This window comes from Ammodytes marinus (assembly GCF_949987685.1).
Source record: "Ammodytes marinus genome assembly, chromosome: 4".
NCBI lineage: Eukaryota > Metazoa > Chordata > Actinopteri > Uranoscopiformes > Ammodytidae > Ammodytes > Ammodytes marinus.
The window spans coordinates 2,405,195-2,429,532 of record NC_137233.1 but is presented as its reverse complement, the minus strand read 5'-3'; the positions used below and the strand labels follow the sequence as shown (position 1 = coordinate 2,429,532).

Genomic DNA, 24,338 nt, shown 5'->3' with positions numbered 1-24,338 from the left:
GTTGGGTAAGGGTAGGGTTGAGAAGGTCACCTGCCCGATTTGCATTCGCATTGACAATCACACAGAAGCGATTAAGTTTTTTCTTATTGAAAAGCCTCCTGCTGCTACCACCTCCTCTGCCTCAAAGACTCCCAGTTCATTAGGCCTCACCTGTGCTACCCCCAGTGTTCCCCTGACTCTTGGGGCTCTTGAGCCCGTGACTCCTTCCGACTCTTCGTCTTCTGTGTCTAATCTTCCCAGTGGGGTTCCGGCAGAGTATGTTGAACTTAGTGAGGTCTTCAGTAAACAGAAGGCTTCCACCCTTCCTCCGCATAGGCCGTATGATTGTTCCATCGATCTCCTCCCAGGCACTACGCCCCCCAGGGGCCGCCTGTATTCGTTATCACAACCTGAAACATCAGCTATGGCGGGCTATATTGATGAGGCTTTAGCTGCAGGTTTCATTCGCCCCTCTACATCTCCAGCTGGAGCCGGGTTTTTCTTTGTGGGGAAGAAAGATGGGGGGCTTAGACCCTGCATTGATTACAGGGGCCTAAATAGCATCACCGTTAAAAATCGCTACCCACTCCCTCTCATGTCCACGGCATTTGAACAACTTCAGGGTGCACCGTTTTTTACCAAGTTGGACCTTAGGAACGCCTATAATCTGGTGCGCATACGAGAGGGAGATGAGTGGAAAACGGCGTTCAACACTTCACGGGGGCACTATGAATATCTGGTCATGCCCTTTGGACTTTCGAATGCTCCCGCAGTTTTCCAGGCGTTGGTCAATGATGTCCTCAGGGAGATGCTTGAACATTTTGTCTATGTGTATTTGGATGACATTTTGATTTTTTCAAAGTCCTATCTGGAGCATGTGTCTCATGTTAAGAGGGTTCTCCAGAGGTTGTTGGCGCACCAACTCTTTGTCAAGGCGGAGAAATGTGTCTTCCATGCCCCCACAGTCAAGTTTCTGGGGTACATTGTGGAGCAGGGCAGTGTCAGAATGGACCCAAGCAAGGTCAAAGCGGTGCAAGAGTGGCCTCAACCTGACTCTGTCAGACACGTTCAGCGCTTTTTGGGGTTCGCTAATTTTTATCGACGCTTCATTAGGGGCTTTAGCTCGATTGCTGCCCCTATTTCAGCACTGGTAAAGGGCCCGCCTTCACGATTTCATTGGTCCCCAGGGGCGGAGAAGGCATTTACGGAACTTAAGAGAAAGTTTACCACCGCACCGGTCCTGATTCACCCAGACCCCTCCATACCATTTGTTGTCGAGGTGGATGCCTCAGATGTGGGAGTGGGGGCGGTTTTGTCCCAAAGTTCTCCAAAGGACAAAAAGCTCCACCCTTGCGCATTCTTCTCTCGGCGTCTTCTACCAGCCGAGAGAAATTACGATGTAGGTAACAAGGAGCTGCTGGCCGTGAAGTTGGCCCTGGAGGAGTGGCGCCATTGGCTTGAAGGTTCCGAGCATCCGTTTCAGGTCTGGACAGACCATAAGAATCTGGCATATATCCAGCAGGCCAAACGCTTAAATCCTCGCCAAGCTCGCTGGGCCCTGTTTTTCAACAGGTTTGATTTCAATCTTTCATACCGTCCAGGTTCGAAGAATCTGAAGCCGGATGCCCTATCTCGACGATATGAGTGTTCAGGTTGTGACAGTTCTCCAGAGCCCATTGTGCCCCTCACTCGCATCCTTGCCCCAATCACCTGGGAGATTGACACAGTGGTTCAGGGGGCTCAACAGCAGAAGCCCGACCCAGGTGGGGGGCCCCCAGGCTGTCAGTATGTTCCAGCAGGAGTGCGACCACAGGTTCTTCAGTGGGGTCACTCTTCACGCCTCACCAATCACCCTGGTGTTCGTCGCACTATTGCTTTTCTCAAACAGAGATTCTGGTGGCCCCGGATGGCGGTAGATGTGAGCGAGTTTGTGGCGGCTTGCACCATTTGCGCCCAAAACAAGACGTCACAACAGCCGCCTGCCGGTCTGCTCCAGTGCTTACCTATCCAGAAACGCCCTTGGTCTCATGTGGCCCTGGATTTTATTACAGGACTACCCTCATCGAAAGGGTTCACTGTCATTATGGTCGTAGTAGATCGGTTCTCTAAGGCAGCCCATTTCATCCCGCTCCCTAAGCTTCCTTCTGCCCTAGAGACCGCCCGACTTGTAGTCAAGCATGTCTTTTGCTACCACGGCCTCCCCCAGGACATTGTGTCTGACCGAGGTCCCCAGTTTGCTTCCCGTTTCTGGAAGGCATTTTGTTCCCTTGTGGGTGCTTCGGCTAGTCTCTCGTCAGGGTTTCACCCCGAGACCAACGGTCAGACTGAGCGCACCAATCAGACACTCGAGAGAACACTTTGTTGCCTGGTGTCCTCCAATCCTACCATGTGGAGCGAACAACTGGTGTGGGCTGAGTATTCTTATAACACTTTAAAGAATGCATCCACTGGTCTCTCTCCTTTTGAGTGTCAGTATGGATATCAGCCACCGTTGTTCCCAGAACAGGAGAGGGAGGTAGGGGTGCCTTCGGCGGCTCAGTTTGTCCAGCGGTGTCGTGCTACCTGGAGGCGTGTTCGTGCTTCTCTTCAACAGGCTGTGGCACGGCAGAAGCACTATGCTGACCAGCATCGCCGCCCAGCCCCGAACTATCGGGTTGGTCAAAGGGTGTGGCTCTCCACAAAGGACCTCCCACTGCGGGTTGAGTCTCGCAAATTGGCGCCACGTTTCGTTGGTCCCTTCAAGATCATTCGAAGGATTAACCCTGTCACTTTTCGCCTTCTGCTTCCCCGGTCAATGAGAATCCACCCCTCGTTTCATGTTTCCCGCCTTAAGCCGGTCCGCTCCAGTCCACTGGCACCTCCAGAGAGGCCTCCGCCTCCACCCAGGCTGGTTGGGGGTCAACCAGCGTACACGGTTCGGCGGATATTGAACAGTCGTCGTGTGGGACGTGGGATTCAGTACCTGGTGGACTGGGAGGGATATGGGCCTGAGGAGCGTGCCTGGGTCCCAGCTAGGGACATTTTGGACCCAACTCTGATCCGGGACTTTCGCCGCCTCCAGCCTGGGGGTCCTGTGGGAACGTCAGGTGCCGTTCCTTAGAGGGGGGATCCTGTGAGGAGACGGAGTGTTTCGCCTCCGTGAGAACGGTGACTGATTCACTGACTGCAATCAGGTGTGTGTGCACTGATTGGCTGATTGAGCCCTGTGTGAAGAGGTTATATCTGCCCTGAGACCCCAGTGCTCTGTGCTGCTCATTGTTTGCTCTATTCGATGGTGAGAGGTTCACTCTGAGTGCCCTCTGAGTTAGAAAAAAGAATTGTTCAAGTTTTTGTCTTTCGTTCAGCTGCTTGGCAGCAGTGGTTTGGTTCTGACTTTAGTTTGGTTATTAAAAGGTAGCCTTGTGCTTTTTGTTTTCTCCCCCCTCCCCTGTAGTCGCTTGTGCGATTTTGTGGTTATCCCTCCGGGGATAACTTTAAGACACCCCTGGGTCCGCACCTGTGCCCCAAACCCCCCTCCCCCCACGCCAAGTCATTACATTAGTATTAAAGTAATAATGTTGAATTTGTGATACTTTAGACCCGTGCAAATATAACTGTTTTGTTTTGGGATATGTACATTTAAAGGATTAATGTTTATCCTATAAGATTAGATTTATTTATTGGTATCATTTCTTGAAATAACAATATGTGTGATACAAAGAAGAGCATATTGAAAGGTGAATTTAACTAAATCTAATTACTTTTATATGTATGTTACTGGTATTATTGTATTAGTTGGTTAAGAGTCAGTAATAGTTATTTTACACCTTTAACATTTCTTTAATCCAACACTCTCAAAACACTTTGAGTGTTGTGATCAGCTGGCTGCTGTGCGTTCCTCCTCTTTCTTTCAATAGGCCTTGCTCTGTTCTAGATATGAGGGCGTATTTCGTCTCATAAGCGCGCACACACACACTCACACACACACACACACACACACACGCACGCACCATGTAGCTTATCTATATAAAGTCTTACAACAGCACAATCATATTAGAGCAGATTAATCTCCATATCAGAATCGACTGTCTGAGGTCAGTATTGCATTTTTTATTTCAATTGAGAACTTGTAATTTCATGCAAGATGATAAGTCTTAATATAACAGATTGCACGTTAAGTGTTGGTTTTCATTTAATATGTAAAGTGGCATTTTAGACAAAAGCAGTAGTGTTTTTACCACGCCAGCTGTTGTTCCTGGGTGAGCGTACCCATGACAAAAGCATTAAGAAAAAAATATATAATTATTTGAACGGTCTTGTGTCTGAATTGTGCTATATAAATAAACTTTCCTTGCCTTATGATCATCAGAGATAAAATGAGACAAATATCAAAAGTTCCTTGTAGCACCTTTAATGTAAAAAATTCTATTTGTATTATTCTACTATGATATACTGTATGTCTTTATCATTAGGTTCATTGGATGTAGCCATGAATTTCACACTCACGAACGGCAATGCAACAGGATCTGTAAACTACCTCAGCACCTCCGAGGTTATTGGGAATATTTTGATCGTGCTTGTTCTCGGAATCATTATCAACTACATCAATGCAACAATGGTCCACACATTCAACAGGAACCATGTGTGTAAAACGCTTTCCTTTCACTTGTGTCTCTCTTTCAGAAATGTGGTTTTAAGGGATTTTACAAAATGTTTGAGTTTAGAGGCTAAAACTATACCTCTTAAGTTTGAAGGAGAGCTGCCTACATTTGAGCCAATGCATCATCTTTTGTTGAGATAACTTATCATTCATAATGTAATGAACATTTTTCAAACATTCTGAAAAACTTTATGAAAAAATAATAATCAGTTGACAGAACTTTTACTATTTGGAATTCAAAACTCAAAACTGTAAGTTACATTAAATAGGAATTATAAGTTATCTCAACAAAAGATAATCAGTTGGCTCAAATATCGGCAGTTTTCCTTCAAACTTTAAGGAATACTTCACCCATACGGAACCGGTGTTCTATCATTATAAAATTGCTATTATAATATGATGAATGAGGTTTGTCTTCCCTCAGTCTTCCCTTGGCCCAGCTGTCCTGTTAATCCTAACCCTACATTTTACCATGTGTGATGTCAAACATGGGAAAATGTAGGGTTAACAGGGAGACCATAAAACACTCTTTCTGCCTTTCTCAGGCTGGGATGAACTGATTTAAATTGTTTTTGCACATTTATACTACATAGGATCTCAGAGTTCAAAACACCTTCATATTTCCACCGGTGAAGTAGGTCTTTAAGAGTTTTGGCCTCCCAACTTAGTTCAGACAGGTGCCTTGACATTTTGGGTTTTCCTAACTTTAACATTTTTACAATACATGTTGAAATTCAAGTTAATAAGATAGGTTCACATTTGTGTGGTACATGTATTTTAAAGTGTACGTGTGTGTATATTGCAAGAGTTTGTGGTTGCTGTGAGTGTTCCTTTGTCACATACTTGCTGTAAAGAGAAACCATAAAGTTCCGTATGGGGGAAAAAATACCAAATTCTAAGTCAGAGAAATGTGCAATGTAGTTTAGCTGAAGATAAAATGAATCACAGTGAACTTTAATAAACTATTACTTTAGTAGGTTAAAGTAACTTTGGGTGGAACAAAACAAGGACTGGATATTGTTTCCCACAAAAGTAAAGCAGGAACACATAGCATTTATTTTAATCTTTTCATGTATATTAGGAGAAATAAGTATTATTTTAAGATCATTTTGAAAATGTGTTAACCTTACCATTAACATAGAAAACAGTTAACTCACTATAGTTATCAGCACAATGTCTTGTAGTCACTGAACCCTGCTTAATATTGACCTTTTCACATTTCACAAAGGCATAATTATAATAATAATAATTAATCGCTGACATACACAGAAATAGAGAGTGTTTTGTGTAGCTGAGGCTTAATCAACTTGTGTCAACTCGTTTGGTGATGGCTTGAATAGAACAGACATGTGTTTATATGCAAGAAAGTTACACACTATAGCTTTAAATTGTGTTTAAATGTAGATATCTGTAATATGCTGCAATAACACCTGATTCTGCCCTTCATTTCAGCTCATGAAGACGAACCCTCGCTTCATCCTTTTTATCCATCTGGTGTTGAACGACATGATCCAACTCACCACCGGCATTACTCTATTCATTCTACGTTACACCTTAGGACACATTTACGTGTCTGTGTGCTGTGTGCTCATTTTACCCGCTATTCTAACCACTCAAAACACTCCTTTTAACTTGGCCTGTATGTCTATCGAGTGCTACATTGCTGTGTGTTTTCCGTTTCGCCATAGCCACATCTGCACGGTCAAAAAAACATATATTATGATCGGCATAATTTGGACTTTAAGTTCACTTTCTATAGTACCGGATGTCTTCATATTTTTGGCCACCGAACCTCTGGATTTTTTCTATTCAAAGGTTTTCTGCAGTAGGGAGGGAGTGTTTAGGAGCTCCTACAGTCTCGAGAAGAGGTTCGCATCTCATATATTGTCGCTAGTTTTGGTTTGGTTTACTCTATTCTACATTTATTTAAGAATTTTGTTTGTGGCAAAACATGCCGATACAGACACTAAGAAAGCAAGGAACACTATTCTTCTTCATGGCTTTCAGCTGCTGTTGTGTATGCTGATGTACGTGCAACCTATGTTAACTCAATTTCTCATATATTGGATCCCAGGGGCGATAGCACCAATATATTTTGCCATGTTTATCATAAATCAAGTGCTCCCTCGCTTGATAAGTCCAATTGTCTACGGGCTACGAGACCAAACTTTCAGGAAGTACTTCAAAAGGTATTTCCTATGTGGAGTAACAATACGCATTCATAAAAAAGACGATCAAAAAGGAATTAAGACGCTATCATAAGATGAGTGTTGCTTTAAAGGTGAAGTGTGTAGAATCTATTGTATTTTTTTTAGCAGACTTGGTAAAAATGGAATATAAGATTCATAATTATGTTTTAATTGGTGTATAATGGCTTAAATTAAAAATTAAAAATTATTTAAAATCACCTGCCTTCTATATCTATAAGAGCGGGGTGCTGAGGACTTTACGGCCTTATGTGTTTTCATATATAGTGGGCGTCCTGTGGATATGCACCTGTTGGAAGACCAAGAAGAAAAAGTACTATAAAATAAATAACTTAATACATCTTTATCTCATCACTTGATATTGTGGCAGGACTTGAGACAGTGGTGGGTGATGGCCTCTTTAGTAACTAGCTTCTTGTCCTTGAAGGCCACCGTAGCTTCTGAAAATGTTCTACATCGTCAACACAAAGTTATCTGTGTATATTAAAAGTAATTAAGTAATATTCTGCATATTTAAACTAGGGGCCCCTTTGGTAAATATACAGAGGGAGGTGTACGGAGGTGAGGTTAATGTTCATGATATCCATCCATCTTGTCATGATCCTGCCTGGGTCTCCTTGTCTCTGTTTTGTTTTTTGCCTTTTTTTCTTGTCTGGCTTATTGCAGGGTTGGAGCAGGTGTGTGGGGAGTCAGCTCAAGCACTCACAGCTGCCAGCAATCACCAATCAACCGCCTCTCATATACCCGGTCCGACCTTCCAGATACTGCCAGATTGTAGTTTCAGTTCACGCAGTCAGTAGCTCTACTTCTCATTACTTACCTGTTGCAGCTCACTTGCATTTTTTCCCCCCGTACTCATTTTTGTTGTTCTCCTGCCACAGCTCTCCCGGTCTGACTCCCCACGGCTCCAACCTGCACCAGCGAGCACTTCCACCCTGGACTCTTCTACCCGCTTGCTCTGGATTCTTCTCACCCAAGCCCTGGACATTCTCCATTGCTCTCTCCCTGGAACCCTCCCCAGGACAGTTGGATTCCCCCCCCCCCCCCCCCCCGGATCCCGACCCAACCCCCAGCTGATTCTTGTGCAATAAACCTTCTTAAACTAGTGCTGTCTCCGCGCCTGTGTCCTCCCTGTCCGACCGTAACAGTACAATCTGGCCCTAAAACATGGACACAGCGGAGACGAACTCCCTCCACCAGGCTTTGGCAGCGCAGGGAACGCTCGTTGGGCAACATGAGCAGGTCCTCCGGGAAGTTCTTTCCACGTTAAGTGGGCTCTCCACCTGTGTGACTGCTATGGGGCAGCAACTCAACGTTGTCTCAGTACAGCGCGCCCCTCCTGTCGGCCCCGTTTCCCTCCAACAGGACCCCGCCCCAGCACCATCGCCTCCCCAAGGCCGTGAGCCTTGTGTCCCGGCGCCACAGCGCTATTCTGGTGATTTTGGGGTATGTAGGTCCTTTTTGATTCAGTGCTCCTTAGTTTTTGAGCAACAGCCCTCCACCTTTGTCACCGATAGAGCCAAGATCTCCTATATTATCAGCTTACTCACGGGTAAGGCCTTAACCTGGGCATCAGCCGTGTGGGAGGGTCAGTCAGCTATTTGTTTTTCCTTTTCTTTGTTTTTGGCTGAAATGAAGAAGGTGTTCGATCACCCGGTGCGCGGCAGGGATGCCACCAAACGACTCCTCATACTACGACAGGGTACCCACAGCGTAGCTGAGTATTCAGTAGAATTCAGGGCGCTAGCGGCAGAGACGGGGTGGAATGATGAGGCTCTTCAGGGGGCATTTCTTAGCGGCCTAGCCGATCCAGTTAAGGACGGGTTAGCAGTTCAGGATGAGTCAGCTAGTTTGGACGAGTTAGTGGCCCTAGCTATCAGATTTGATAATCGCCTTAGAGAGCGTCGCAGGGAAAGAGCCGGGCGGCCTCATTACTTCGGTGCCTTTCCCCCAACAAACCCATTCGCTGTTCGCTCTAGTGGACTCTGGAGCTGACGAGAGTTTTCTGGATGCTGACTTCGTTGCTAAGGCAGGCATAGCCACTCAACCGCTTCCTATTCCTCTCAATGCCCAGGGACTAAATGGGAAGCTGCTGGCACGGGTCACCCATCGCACAGAGCCCCTTCGCCTTGTTCTGTCTTGTAATCACCATGAGGTAATCCAGTTCCACATTATCTCTTCCCCTCACACTCCCTTAGTTTTGGGTCAGCCTTGGTTAAACCTACACAATTCCCACATCAACTGGGCTACTAGTCATGTTCAGAGCTGGAGTAATTATTGTCTCTTGTCGTGTCTGCGGTCCGCCCTTTCCCCAGCGGAGGGCGCCAATGTCCCATTAAAACCTGAGTCCTCTGACCTGTCTGAAGTCCCTGCTGCTTATCACAGTTTGGGGGAGGTTTTTAGTAAACAACGTGCCCTCTCTCTGCCTCCTCACCGGCCCTATGACTGTGCTATTGACCTTCTTCCAGGTGCTCCTCTGCCATCCAGTCGTCTGTATAACCTGTCCCGGCCTGAACGAGAGACAATGGAGAAATACATCAAGGATTCCCTTGCATCAGGTATTATCCGACCTTCGTCATCTCCTGTCGGGGCTGGGTTTTTCTTTGTGGCCAAGAAGGATCGCTCCCTGCGTCCCTGCATAGATTTTAGGGGCCTTAACAATATCACTATCAAGAACAAGTATCCCCTGCCATTAATCAACTCTGCTTTTGAACCCCTCCACGGTGCCACAGTGTTCAGCAAGCTCGATCTCCGCAATGCTTACCATCTTGTCCGCATTCGGAAGGGAGACGAATGGAAGACTGCATTTAAGACCCCCTCGGCCATTTCGAATACCTGGTTATGCCTTTTGGACTCACTAATGCCCCCGCTGTCTTCCAAGCCTTGGTTAATGATGTGCTCCGTGACCTCTTAAATCGCACTGTGTTTGTGTACTTGGACGACATACTTATCTTCTCTCGTTCACAGGAAGAACATGTCCAACACGTGAAGCAGGTGTTACAGCGACTCCTGGAGAACGAGCTGTATGTTAAAGCGGAGAAGTGCAAGTTCCATGTGGACTCCGTGGACTTCCTGGGTTACATCATAGAGCGAGGGCAGGTGAGTGCCGATCCCGTGAAGATACAGGCGGTGGCACAGTGGCCTCAACCCTCGACCCGAAAGCAGCTCCAGCGCTTTTTGGGCTTCGCCAACTTCTACCGAAGGTTTGTCAGGGATTATAGTCGAGTAGCGGTTCCCCTCACTAGACTCACCTCCCCGGCTGCTCCTTTCTCTTGGAACCCCGGGGCTGAAGCAGCGTTCGTTGAGCTGAAGAAGCGGTTCACTTCAGCCCCCATTCTCATTCACCCCGATCCGGCTCTGCAGTTCGTGGTCGAGGTCGACGTTTCAGACTCCGGGGTAGGGGCGGTCCTCTCTCAACGCTCCCCGGAGGACCGGAAGCTTCATCCCTGTGCCTTCTTCTCCAGACGTCTGTCACCAGCAGAGCACAACTACGACGTTGGCAACAGGGAATTACTAGCTGTAAAGCTAGCGCTCGAGGAGTGGAGGCACTGGTTGGAGGGGGTAGAGATCCCTTTTGTTGTTTGGACTGACCACAAGAACCTGTCCTATATTCAGTCCGCCAAGCGCCTCAACTCCCGCCAAGCCCGCTGGGCATTATTCTTTGGTCGATTTAACTTCCAACTCACGTTTCGACCAGGGTCCAAACTTCCAAGAATGGGAAGCCGGACGCCCTGTCCCGACAGTTTGCCATCGACCACGGCTCCCCCAGTCCCGATACCATCGTCTCCCCTGGCTGTGTGGTGGGAGCAGTCAGGTGGCAGATTGAGGCACGGATCCGAGAGGCGCTGAGGGAGGAACCGGATCCTGGAACCGGTCCGCTGGGCCGTCTGTTCGTGCCAAGTGCTGTCCGCTCCAAGGTCCTCCAGTGGGTGCATAATTCACAGTTCTCCTGCCACCCAGGTGTTAACCGCAGCCTGTCCCTGGCCAAGCGACACTTCTGGTGGCCCACCATCGAGGCTGACACCCGTGCCTTCGTCCTCGCCTGCACTGTGCGCCCACAGTAAGTCCTCGCATCGACCCTCCTCAGGTTTGCTCCGTCCCCTTCCTGTGCCTGGGCGCCCCTGGAGTCACATCGGTCTCGACTTTGTCACTGGTCTGCCGTTAATTCAACCATACTCACCATTGTTGACAGATTTTCCAAGGCTGTTCATTTTGTTCCACTGCCCAAGCTGCCCTCTGTTCCCAGCGCAGGAGGGCGACATCGCGGTGCCATCTGTCCGGGCCCACCTTCGACGCTGTCGGAAGGTCTGGAGGGACGCTCGCGCTGCCCTGCTCCGCTCCACCGAACGCAATCGGCGTATGGCAGACAGACACCGGGTCCCGGCACCACTATTCACACCAGGGCAGAAGGTATGGCTCTCGTCAAGGAACATCTCACTCAATACGGAGTCTAGGAAGCTGTCCCCACGCTTCATTGGGCCTTTTGAGGTAGAAACTGTCATTAACCCATCAGCTGTAAAACTCAAGCTACCACTGTCCATGAAGATACACCCCACATTCCACGTTTCCCAGTTGAAGCCTGTCTCCACCAGCCCTCTGTGCCCCTCAGGAAATTCCCCTCCACCCCCCCGCATTATTGACGACCACCCGGCCTACACGGTCAGGCGGATTCTGGACATTCGCCGCCGGGGCCGTGGTTTCCAGTACCTGGTGGACTGGGAGGGGTATGGCCCGGAGGAGAGGAGCTGGATATCCCGCCAGCTCATCCTCGATCCCTCCCTCATTAGGGATTTCTACCGGGACAACCCAGGGAAACCCGGTGGCTCGCCTGGAGGGGGAGGTACTGTCATGATCCTGCCTGGGTCTCCTTGTCTCTGTTTTGTTTTTTGCCTGTTTGCCTTTTTTTCTTGTCTGGCTTATTGCAGGGTTGGAGCAGGTGTGTGGGGAGTCAGCTCAAGCACTCACAGCTGCCAGCAATCACCAATCAACCGCCTCTCATATACCCGGTCCGACCTTCCAGATACTGCCAGATTGTAGTTTCAGTTCACGCAGTAGCTCTACTTCTCATTACTTACCTGTTGCAGCTCACTTGCATTTTTTTCCCCGTACTCATTTTTGTTGTTCTCCTGCCACAGCTCTCCCGGTCTGACTCCCCACGGCTCCAACCTGCACCAGCGAGCACTTCCACCCTGGACTCTTCTACCCGCTTGCTCTGGATTCTTCTCACCCAAGCCCTGGACATTCTCCATTGCTCTCTCCCTGGAACCCTCCCCAGGACAGTTGGATTCCCCCCCCCCTCCAACCCCCAGCTGATTCTTGTTCAATAAACCTTCTTAAACTAGTGCTGTCTCCGCGCCTGTGTCCTCCCTGTCCGACCGCAACACATCTATCTTAAATACATGTGTTTTATGATATGGTACGCTTCTACCAGGCCAATAACCAGAACACACAAAACTTTAATGCTAATTCTCTGTCCGTACGTGCTTGAATTAGAATGTGCAAAGTGTGTGTGTGTGTGTGTGTGCAAAGTGTGTGTGTGTGTGTGTGTGTGTGTGTGTGTGTGTGTGTGTAGTTTGACTATAGTCAATTCAGAGAGAAGTAAGAATGGACGTAGAGATTGTCAAGTTTGACAAACAGCAGAATAAAAAAGCTAATTAATACCTAAATATTTAAAAAACTATAATATGTATATTCGTCAATGCATGCGTGTATACACTGTTACACACACACGCACACACGCACACACACACACACGCACAACAAAAACAAATAGACAAAGCATGACCTCCCCCCTGACGCTATGCATGCATCAACGTACTTTATATGAAGCCATCAATAGTATTTCGGTCTCATATTTTGAAACTGCTGAAAGTGGAGAGTGAAGTGAACTATCTAAGGTAGGCACGTATTTGATGCTTACACACCGTAGGCCTATTATTGCAGTATTCTATTATTATGATGCCGAAATATTGTTAACTTTCCATCTATGTTTAAATTGATTTTGCTTTTGAGGTCAGACAGGCCTAAAGTTATTGGTAAAACCTTTTTGCCTTTCTGAAAAATGACCTACCATTGTTTGAGTAGTGTCTTTGTTTTGTCCATGCCGTACACCACTGTCTTGTTCTGTTATTATTTGAATGCGTTGTGCTCCATACCATGGTACCATGGTCAAGAGCTGTAAATAAATGAAATTAAATGAAACTGTATGTGATTATAATGCTTAATCTGCTCTGATCTAACAATGATTATAGTTTGTTGTCCTTTATTTCCTTTATAAAAAAAAAAATCCTTTTAAAGATCTAGATTCTAGAAGCTGTCGCCTGAGAAAGATAGTGTTGGCAAAACAGGTGTGACAGTTTGCATTAAGTAACAAAATGTTTGGAAGAAGAATAGGCCAGCAACAAATTCAATAACAAAATAAATTTATAGTTTACAGTATATGTTTCAAGATGTTAAAGACTGTTCATTCTAAATTTAAAAAATCTGTATATCTTAAAGGTGCACAGTTCAGTTTCAAAGGAGGTGGATTTATTTTCGTTTGCAGAGCCTGCTGTTAGTTTGTTTAAAAAACATAGTGACTCTACATGTTATTCTTAATTCTGCTGCTGTAAACAACAACAGCCAAACGGTAACTTTTCAGGAAGCTTTCTAACTTCAAACAGTGTTCCAGTGATCACATTTTCCAGTGAAAAGAAGTTTGTTTATTCAGTTATGAGAATATAGAAAATGTTCACTTCTCTGACAGACACAAAGTTACATAGTGTACCTTTAACTTTGCAAATGGACATTCAGCATAACATTACATTTGTATATTTTTATGTAACATTTGTTAATCTTGTGTAGAACCCTGAACTTAATATGTCGCTCTTAGTATTAAAGTAATAATGTTGAATTTGTGATACACTTTAGACCCATGCAAATATAACTGTTTTGTTTTGGGATGTATACATGTAAAGGATTAATGTTTATCCTATAAGATTAGATTTATTGTATTTTATTGGTATCATATCTTGAAATAAGAATATGTGTGATACAAAGAAGAGCATATTGAAAGGTGAATTTAACTAAATCTAATTACTTTTATATGTATGTTACTGGTATTATTGTATTAGTTGGTTAAGAGTCAGTAATAGTTATTTTACACTTTTAACATTTCTTTAATCCAACGCTCTCAAAACACTTTGAGTTTGTAATCGAAGTGTTTGGGAGAGAATTTACTGCTTTATTGTTCCATTTATACTTGAGCTTTTACTGCATCAGTTTGTGTGTATTGAGTTCTACTGTAATTATGTGTTTTTAATTTCTGAAAGTAATATGTGTTGCTCTGTCTGTGGCTTGGGGGAGAAGATTTTAGATTATTATTATTATTATTATTATTATTATTATTATTATTATTATTATTAATATTTTTTATTTTTCTTTGTTATTTATTTTTAATTTAAAAAAGGGAAAACGCACACTCATAAAGAAAACATGAGCACCAGAATCCATCATCTCAATGTGCCAGATTTCCAGATTTAGCCATATAGGGGAATTTTCACTATCAGGTTGATCGCATTAGAAGAAAACATTAAAAAGCAAACAAAAATACAACACATAAGAAAAAAACAAAGTTGGTTGGAAGGTTTTTTCTTATTTTTTGTATTTGTTGCCTTCACTGCCCAAGAAAAGTGTCATAAATAAAAGGTAGATACATTTTTTGATTTATCCAAACAGTGCCAGAAGCTGTGTATTTTTTTTAGATGCTTTCAAATAGCCTGACCTGCTGATCTGTGTATAATTAATCTATTTTTATTATATTAATTTATTTTTTATCTGTTTTATCTGAACCAACAGTTCTTCTCTCTCCGGTGTCTTTCGACTGATGAGCTTTTCAAATGGCAGCAGTAACTTTACCAGAGTGTTCTACCGGGACTCGTTACACACGGCCATAGTCAAGAACGTGATCACTGTGGCCCTCTGCATCTCCATCAACTATGTCAACGGCACCCTGGTACACACCTTCACTAAACATCAGGTCTGAGTATGTTCACAGAAATCTACTTTGCATGTTTGTACAAAATAATGTAAAAGGCCTTTGCACATCAGGTGGCACAAGAATAATTGGTACAACAATATGAATTATAATGAATCAGAAGTGACATTTTTACTTTTTACTTTAAGCAGGGTGCGATTTTGAAGGTATTTTATGAAGGTTCTAAAATGTTAAAAAAATTGGGAAAAAGGCAAAAAAAAAATTGACATGAAGCTATGATGACCTGCTACTCATTCTGTTGAATAAAAATAAAATAAAAATAATTGTCTGTGTTCAGCCAGAATTTAAAAAGAGAGGAGAACTTGGTGATATCCACAGTTTGGAACAACAGCTGGCGTGGAAAAAACAATACCGCTTTTGACCAAAGGGGAGCCGCTAGAATGAACACATACTGAAAGTTCCTCGGAGCACCTTTAAATTTACTATAAGTTAATCTAACCTTTAAAATGAGAGTCACACACTGTTTCCTCCTATTTCCCCCTTTATTTCCTTATCCATTCTTTTCTCTCCAACAGGTTTTCAACATGAACCCGCGCTACATCCTGTACATCCACCTGGTCATCAATGACATCATCCTCCTCACTATGTTTACATTCATCCAGGTCATCAGTTACATTGTGTTCACTATCAACACCTCTTTGTGTATCGTTTCTCTCATGATCGCTATACTGGCAAACCTAAACAATCCGCTGACTTTAGCTGTTATGGCCCTGGAGTGTTACATCGCCATATGCTTCCCTCTGCGACACACACAGATCTGCACGGTGACAAAAACCTACATAGTGATCGGTTTGATATGGATGAGTAGCGCACTCTCAGTACTTCCTGATTTATTTGTCGCCTTAGGAACAGAGGACCCGGAATTCTTTCGTTCTAGACTTTTTTGCCTGCGGGAAAATATTTTCAGACACCCCCAACTGACAACGAAGAGAGATATATCCAACATAGTGTGCATGGTTATAATTTGGCTGACTCTTTTCTACGCGTACTTCAACATACTTTTCACGGCAAAGGCAGCCTCTAAAGACGCCAATAAGGCAAGGAACACCGTCCTACTCCACGGCTTTCAGCTGATGTTGTGTATGCTCATCTATGTTTTCCAGGTAACAATAGAGGGTCTGACATATTTGTTTCCAAAAGGAGTTCTGACTATACGCTTTACTGTGGCGATTTTGATCCAGGTTTTGCCTCGACTCATCAGCCCGGTTGTTTACGGGCTGCGAGACAAAACGTTTAGGAGATACCTGAAGAGATATCTGTTCTGTGGCGCAAACAATCAACAGCAAAAACTCTAAAGAAGCCATTGTAAAGTGGGTTGTTTCAGTTCTTTACCAAAAATTTAAAGAATTAAATTAAACTTAAAAAAAATTATCTTGTTGCAAAGTTTAATTATTTAAGTTTTTGTACAGTTTAAACTCGACAGGGATAGGGGTGTGTGTGTGTGTGTCTGTGTGTGTGTGTCTGTCTATCTATCTTATTGTTATCCTTATTATAAACCTAAGAGGAACTTTTAAATGTCCATGAAACAGTCTAATTTTCCTTCTTGGTGATCCTAAATGACCTGTAAACTTGGAGGAGTGTTGACTTTACAAATTTCGAGAAAATCTGACGCAAGATCCGAAAATTAACCGCTTAGCAAATTCACATTGAAATACAGACACATGAACACACACACACACACACACACACACACACACACACACACACACACACACACACACACACACACACACACACACACACACACACGGTTTTGTGCAACTGGGCAGAGAAATCTACCATTCATGTTCGCTCATGTGTAAATAATCCCTGCTTGAATTCACCGTTATTAGTTCTGTTTTCACTAAATCACTAAATTGGTGTGAAACCTGATCTCTACCTGCTACAGATGGGACAGGCAGATGGTATTCCACTTCAAACGAGCTCTGGACAAAGGCCACTTTGTTTTGGGACACGAGGCAGGTGTTCTAGCACTAAGCAATTCAGCAAATTGCATTTCATGGCATGTTGAAAATGCCTTCCAAAATGTCACAATAAGAGTGAATCAAATTCAAATAAAAATTAGCCAAAAGTGAGTAAAAATATAACTGAAGCAAAAAAAAATAAACAATAAAAATAAAAAATGTCGTATGAGTATAAAAGGTTGGGGTATTTTTCCTGCTAATATGTCTGTACTTTAACTTAAAGGTGGAGTCAGTGATTCTGGAGAATGCTTGAGTGAATATCTGCTCTTCACGACTAAACAAACGGACAAGTAGCGTATCTTGAGGAGATATTCACTGATTTTGACAAGTGTTCTCCAGAATCACTGACTCCACCTTTAAATGGTGTTTTTATGCATGCCTTTTCCTTGTAATAGAGTATTTTTACATTGCTGTATTGTATACTTTTTTCCCCCTGTTAACTACTTTTTTGTTTTTGGTCAAAAATGAACACCTCATTAAAACTGATGATAAATCAATAAAAATGCAAGTGTAAAAATACTGTTTATAAATCCATAACGATAAATATATTATCACCTAATGTTGTGTTATATTTTTTATTCAACTTAAGTTCTTGTGAATATAACACATTTTGAACCTCTGTTTGCTTCTGTATTTATGGCCTGTAGTTCAATAACCTGAGCCCAAACAACTAGTTTTTAAGTAAAGAATTCAGTAAAAAAAGCACAATATTTGGATTATTTTAACTATAACAAACACTGTGCTACTTGTCACAGACTAAATTGTGACAAAGTTTAACATTGAGAAGTGGACGGATAGATGGTAACTGCTGTTGAGTGCATGCAGTTGAAAAGGGCATGTTTGTGTACAGATTAAACAAGAGAAATGCATTATATTCTAGTCAAAGTGTGAGTTGGTGTCTAGTTTGACGAAAATCCCTCAAATTGTTCATGAGATATTGTGTTCATGAGGTATGAGTTCACACAGTGACCTTTGACCTCACATAGTGACCTTTAACCTCCAAAATCCACTCAGTTCATCTCGGAGTCAGAGTGGAAATTAGTGCAAAATTTGAAGAAAATCCCTCAACGCGTTCAGGAGATATTGGGCTCACAAGAATGGTATGGACAGACGGACAACCTGAAAACATAATGTCTCCGGCCTTTGACTATTGTTGGAGCCCAGGCATAAAAACTCTGCAAATAACTCTGTCTGCATTTCCCAAATTGTGAAATAAAATCTGTAAAACACACACACACACACACACACACACACACACACACACACATCAGGATGAATAAACCACACGAACAAAGATATTCCCAAATGTTTCCCATAAACAAATATAAAGTCTACATCAACACCCACATCAGATGCTGTTATGTGACGTGCTGTTGGGTAGGTACAGTTAGACATTCTCACTGCTGCTACTGCCTTAACCTGATGCTATAGTCAATCTTAATACTGTTAGTGTGTATTTCATTGTGTTATATTACTGTGTGTGATGTGTATTATGATTCAAGAGATGAATGGCAGGTGTTTTTACAGAGCTTAAAACAAAATCATGTTTTTCTCTGCTACTTTTTATTTTTATGGCAAAGTTTTGATTAATCTTACCATATTTTACTGCCAGGTTCTCTTAACCCAATATGTTATGCTTCTTATTATAAAACTTATTTGGTATTTTTGTATGTTTTAATATTTTTTTTCAAGATTATTCTCATATAATACATATTTTAAATTGGACAAACATCCACAAATGTACTGGCAAAGAAACATTATAACATCTTACTGGCATTTAAATTTCTTATTTGAGACTCCAGATGTGAGATTTACGTAAATTATGTATTTAATTGTTTGATTAATCTATTTATTACTCTTACTAATTATTTGTGAGTTCAAATAAAAGGGGAATTTAATTAATTTAACTTTTTAACATAGATATGAGTATAAGATTTATGGAGAGCTATTGAGTCCATGCACAATCAACAATTTTTTTTAAATTCATTCTTTTAATTTGCTTGGCTTATCTTGATGTATTTCATGCCCCTATTGAGCTGTATAAATACACTTGCCTTGACTTGACTTGACCTGCCTAACCTATAAAATGATCTTTGCTTATTTCAAACCAAAAGGATATTTTTCTGCATTATAAACATTATGAATGTTTCATCCCTGAATGGCTCTTTTCCTGCGGTTGGGAGAGACACATATGCCACGGCTTTCACCAAGAATTTCATCGTCATGTTTCTCTGCATCGGCATCAACCTCATCAACGGCACTTTGGTCCACACCTTCCGAAAGCACCAGGTCTGAAATATGACATTGATTTCTATTTTATATTTTAAAGATTTTTATGGGGCATTTTTATTAAATAGTTTAGAGAGACAGTCGTGAAATTGGGCAGAGAGGGAAATGACATGCAGAGAACGACCCGGGCTGGATTCTAACCCGGGTCTGCTGTGAAGAGGACTGAGCCTCAACTGGGGTGCGCTCTAACCACTACACCACAAGCGCCCCTCCTGATTTATACAGTTTGTAATAATATCTGAACAGTTTTTTATATGTTACCAGGCAGCAGTATATTTGGCTTGATAAATATTTGTGCAGTCTTACTTTAACCAGATCTTTTAACTTTAAGCTGAGTCATTTTGAACACATTGTATCTGTGTGTTCATGATTTCCTACATTGTTTACTATCAGAATGGATTTTTTTTGCTAAATGTTTTAAGGTAAAGTCAGTGATTCAGAAGAATGCTTGTTGTCAAAATCACTTTGTCTAAATCAGTGAATATCTCCTCACCATCCACTGCCTGTCTGTACTGTGTATGTGCACTGAAAAAACATTCCAGTGTTTATACACAGCCTAGGTTCTGTAAGCTGATATGTTAACAAAAAAAGCAATTTATTTTTCAGCACACACAGTATGGACGGGTAGAAGATCATGAGGAGATATTCACTGATTTTGATAAAAAAAAAGTGATTTCGACAACAAGCGTTCTCCAGAATCTCTGACTCCACCTTTAAGTAAAAACTTGAAAATAAATAATATATTTTTTTTCCTCCTCCAGATCTTCAATTCAAACCCTCGCTACATTCTCTTCATCCACCTGGTGATAAACGACATGACGCAGCTGCTGCTCTCAACTCTCCTCCACGTCATCAGCTACGCATTTTACACAATCAACGTCTCATTTTGCCTAATTGTGCTCATAATAGCCATCCTCGCCACTTTGAACACCCCTCTCAATCTAGCAGGCATGGCTGTGGAGTGCTACATAGCTATCTGCATCCCCCTTCGCCACGGGCAGATCTGCACGGTGAAAAAAACCTACATCCTGATTGGTTTGATTTGGCTCGTGAGTGCGTTAAACATCCTACCAGATCTTTTCTTACTCCTAATAACAGAACCGCGGGAGTTTTTTAACACTAGACAATTTTGTTCCAGATTTTCTGTGTTCAGGAGCCAATATAGTATCGAGAAAAGGGAAGCGTCACATATTATTTTCCTCACTTTAGTTTGGTTAATTCTCCTCTTCACTTATTGTAGCATTTTGTTCGCAGCAAAGAAAGCGACAGCAGGCGTTAAAAAAGCCAGGGACACTATTCTGCTGCACGGTTTCCAGCTGCTGTTGTGTATGTTAAACTATGTGAGACCCATGTTTGAACAAGGGCTTCTGTACTTAATGCCCGATCAGGTACTGGCCATACGCTTTGCCGCCTACGTCTTTGTGATAATCCTTCCACGGTTTGTTAGTCCTATTGTCTACGGACTGAGAGACCGGCTGTTCAGGAGCTACGTGAGACGCTACCTGTGTGGAAAAGTGAGTGTCAGGAACCACCCAGAAGGAATGCAACACAGACAGTGAAGCAGAAATAGTATTCACTCAAAAACACAATATTTTTATGGAAGAGTATAAGGGCCAAGGGAGAGGAGGACGTTTTTTTTTAAATTATTAACCCTTATGCAGACGAAATTCAATAGAGATTAAACAGAGTAAACTCTTCTGGTCCATCATATGCAGTAAGGGGAGAGACTGACAGCTACGCGAAGAGCTGAGCGGCCTCACATCTCTGGAGTGGAGTTTCACCTGTTCATCTACACAAGGCATTTTGTTGCGGCAGTTATATGAGCTGTTTGATGTAGTCTTAAAAGGTAGACTTTTTTTCTCAATATTGAATTTCGTCTTTATTCTCGAAGTGCATAATAAAAATAAAAACTTCATCCTCTCCTTTTTTTTCTTCCCTGTGGCTCTTCCGTATATTTCTAATATTATACTTGTCGATGTATTTTCAGTTCAGTCCATGTCTGTTTTGAATTAAACTAAAAGGAAAACTGACCTGTTTTTGTAATTATCAACATATTATTAACATAATATATTATACAAAAATCACACTTTCTCTTTTTTTTAAAACACAATTTATTACCAGTAAAAGAATAAAGGCTTAATAAAGCTATAGTGCGTAACTTTTTCATATAAATGAATGAATGTCTGTTACATTCAAGCCATCGTCAAACAAGGTGACACAAAGTTGATTAAGCCTATCAGCTCCATAAAACGTATATTTCTGTACAAACTAGTGTCACCCCTGTTTAAGTTGTTGATTCTACTGCTAAGAAAAAAAAACTTGACTTACAGCAGAAGGTATAAAATCCATGAGCCATCACTGAAGGCTTACCTCATGTGAAGGCCCCTACAGTGTTGTTGTAATTACTCAGAATTCCTCATGGCGAGGGGGGGGGGGGGTAGGCGACAGAAGTTACACACTATAGCTTTAGAATTTAAATTTGGGGGGTGGGGACTCTACCCACTACACCACGAGCTAAATAACACAAATTACATAAAAAATGTAAACAGCCCAGAAACTATCCAATGTAAAACATGAGGTCTACTGTCAACCTGCAGTTTTTCAGAGTAAAACCACGTATCTGTTCATGTATATTGATCATTTATGTTTAAAATGTACGTTATTGTTTGAACTATTTATTTATGTGGCAGTAGCTAAAGTATTTTAAATATAAATGACCACACTGTCAATAAAGCATGACAAATGGGCACAAAAATTATCTTTGAAATAAATAAATAAAAATAAATAGCTCCCTTTTTTCTACATAGCTATTTACAGAGCCTAGGCTGTGTATCAAGAAGCGTTCTCCAGCATCACTAAATCCACCTAATAAATCACTTGATGCCAGACTGCACCAAAACACTTCTATCACTAAAATTAAGCTTTGCCTTCACTGACATCCATGTAAACACCATTAACCTTCATCATTATCATCATCATCATCAAGTTGTTCTCTGCTAAACCCTGAGGAAGACTGCGATAGGAAGGTCACATCATGTCTCAAAGTGTTTATAAAAGTGTGTGTGTGAATGTGCCTCTGCCTTCTGTAGGTCTGACCTGGACTCGGGTAGGTGAGACGAGAAGCTACTCATTGAGACTTTAAACAATTAAAATCTATTGTTTGTATGTTATTATTCTGTTATTCCATTAACTGTTTATATTTTTGAATCAAGATTTAAATCATAATAATATAATATTTTTACAATATACTTGAAACAGTGTGTTTTAGTCGATTTAGTCTCACATTTGGAGGTAATGTAATGTTATGTTATATGTAATAATAATAATAATAAATTGTATCTATACAAGTGCTTTTCTGAAAGACTCATCTCTGCCTGCACATTGTCAGCCTGTGTTTTTCTCATGAAACGGCTGCATTTGTATTTTAAAGTATAATCCAAAACAGGTTAGGCTCAGTTTTTGATGCAAATTTGACTTGTTGTTCATTTGTGATTCATTTACATGTGTCCATACAGGTGAACAGTAACGTCTCAGCAGCTGACTGAGCCGGGCAGAAGTAAGATTTGTTTAGTAGATAAATACTGCGAGTGTGTGCACATTCAGACTTTCCTAATAGAAATGAAATCACGAGTTACATGTTGACTATATTAATGGGTGATTTTACCAGAGCTGAATTTACCCAGAGTTGAGTTGAATAGTTTTTTGTTTGACTATATTATACACTGCTATAGTAATTCATCATAGAAATTAAATCATAACCACTGATACATGTGTTAACTTCATGTATGGGTTGATAGCTGGTGTCACACAGGTAGAGAAATTAGAGACACATGAGCGAAGTATTTAGGAAAATTTTTTGATTGATTTTCAACACAGAACAATTTACTTCAGGGTCAGATTCATGCATTCGTCTGTGTCTGCAGCTTTAATATATATTTTAGTAACATTAAATTGCTGTTTCAATACACTGAATTTACCCATATTGTGATGGATTTTAAGTGGATATATTTAACGGACTATATTATGCAGTTTTATCGTAATTTCTCATAACAATTTGATAATATCCACTGATACATGTTGTAACATCATGTACGGGTTGATAGCTTGTGTCACACACAGAGAAAAGAGAGAAAAGAGAGGGGGAAAGGTGTAATGGCAGAGCAATGCATGTTATTAAATGAAATGTGACCTAGTGATGATGTTTTTGTTGTTAACAATACATAAGCTAGTATTTAGGAACATTCTTCGATTGCTTTTTAACAGAAAATGAACGTCAGTGTCACATTCATGTATTTGCCTGTGTCTTCAGCTTCAGGTGTCTGCTGTGAGCAAAGAATCAAACTAATTCTGAGTTTAAAATCTCCCATTTGACAGCCATGTGATAGTGAAATTAGATGATATTATTATTTTATTTTATTTTTTTATTAGTTCTGAATTATGTGTTTTTGTAAAGTTAGAAAGTGCTGTTATAATATACTGAATTTACCCAGAGTTGAGTTCTTGGTTTGACATTATTATGACGTTTTATAGTAATTCCTCATTATGAATTATTATATCCACTAATATATGATTTCTAACACAGAAATTAACTTAAGAGTCAGAATAATGTACGTTACTTAATTTTAGGATTTTTTAACGTGCTTTTTAGTTCATAAGTGGTTTATTGCAACGTAAAAAAATCTGTTTTAATACACTGAATTTACCCATATTGTGTTTGATTCTGAATGGATATATTTAACTGACTATATTGTGCAGTTTTGAAGTAATTCCTTCCTGCATTTGTCCATTTTGTATTTTCTGAATTGTGTCTGTCTCAGGTTTGAGTGAAGCATGAGTTCTGGAGGAAACATGACATCTCCGTATCAGGTGAATAATCATTTGGTTAACACTAACACTTTGACGAATTTCAATTAAGCAATAGCACACGAGAGGGAGCATGTTGTCGCTCTATATCAGCACTGCTGTGATTCGGTCGTAGGCACGAGGCCGAAGAGAAACACAGCAGTGCTTATATAGAGCGACAACATGCGACCTCGAGTGTGCTATTGCTTTTATACAGCAGTTTTACATCTGAAATTCACAAGTTAACTTTAAAATGTTATCTTTAATCATTTAAGAATGTATTTGCTTCCGCCAACACAAATAGTTCGACAACAGCAATCAGAGCGGAGCGCGTTGCTAAGCAACAACTTTACGCGAGTGAACTCGTCTTGCTTTGTTTACTC

At 41.8% G+C, this 24,338-nt stretch overlaps 3 protein-coding genes across 3 annotated transcripts; all 3 read left to right on the top strand.

Moving 5' to 3' along the window:
• Positions 1-6,073: 6,073 nt before the first annotated feature.
• Positions 6,074-6,880, top strand: LOC307249206 (odorant receptor 131-2-like; the record flags this gene model as incomplete). Its single annotated transcript, XM_080025847.1, has 1 exon — positions 6,074-6,880. The coding sequence occupies one exon, from the start codon at positions 6,074-6,076 to the stop codon at positions 6,878-6,880; it is 807 nt and encodes a 268-aa protein (XP_079881973.1).
• A 7,857-nt stretch (positions 6,881-14,737) lies between these two features.
• LOC307249205 (odorant receptor 131-2-like) lies at positions 14,738-16,155 on the top strand (the record flags this gene model as incomplete). The annotated part of the gene is made up of 2 exons (XM_080025846.1): positions 14,738-14,842; positions 15,376-16,155. The coding sequence occupies exon 2, from the start codon at positions 15,385-15,387 to the stop codon at positions 16,153-16,155; it is 771 nt and encodes a 256-aa protein (XP_079881972.1). The 5' UTR covers positions 14,738-14,842; positions 15,376-15,384.
• A 2,808-nt stretch (positions 16,156-18,963) lies between these two features.
• Positions 18,964-20,672, top strand: LOC307249204 (odorant receptor 131-2-like; the record flags this gene model as incomplete). Its single annotated transcript, XM_080025845.1, has 2 exons — positions 18,964-19,113; positions 19,875-20,672. 2 exons carry the CDS (start codon positions 18,964-18,966, stop codon positions 20,670-20,672), a joined length of 948 nt encoding a protein of 315 aa, XP_079881971.1.
• Between the last annotated feature and the right edge of the window lie 3,666 nt (positions 20,673-24,338).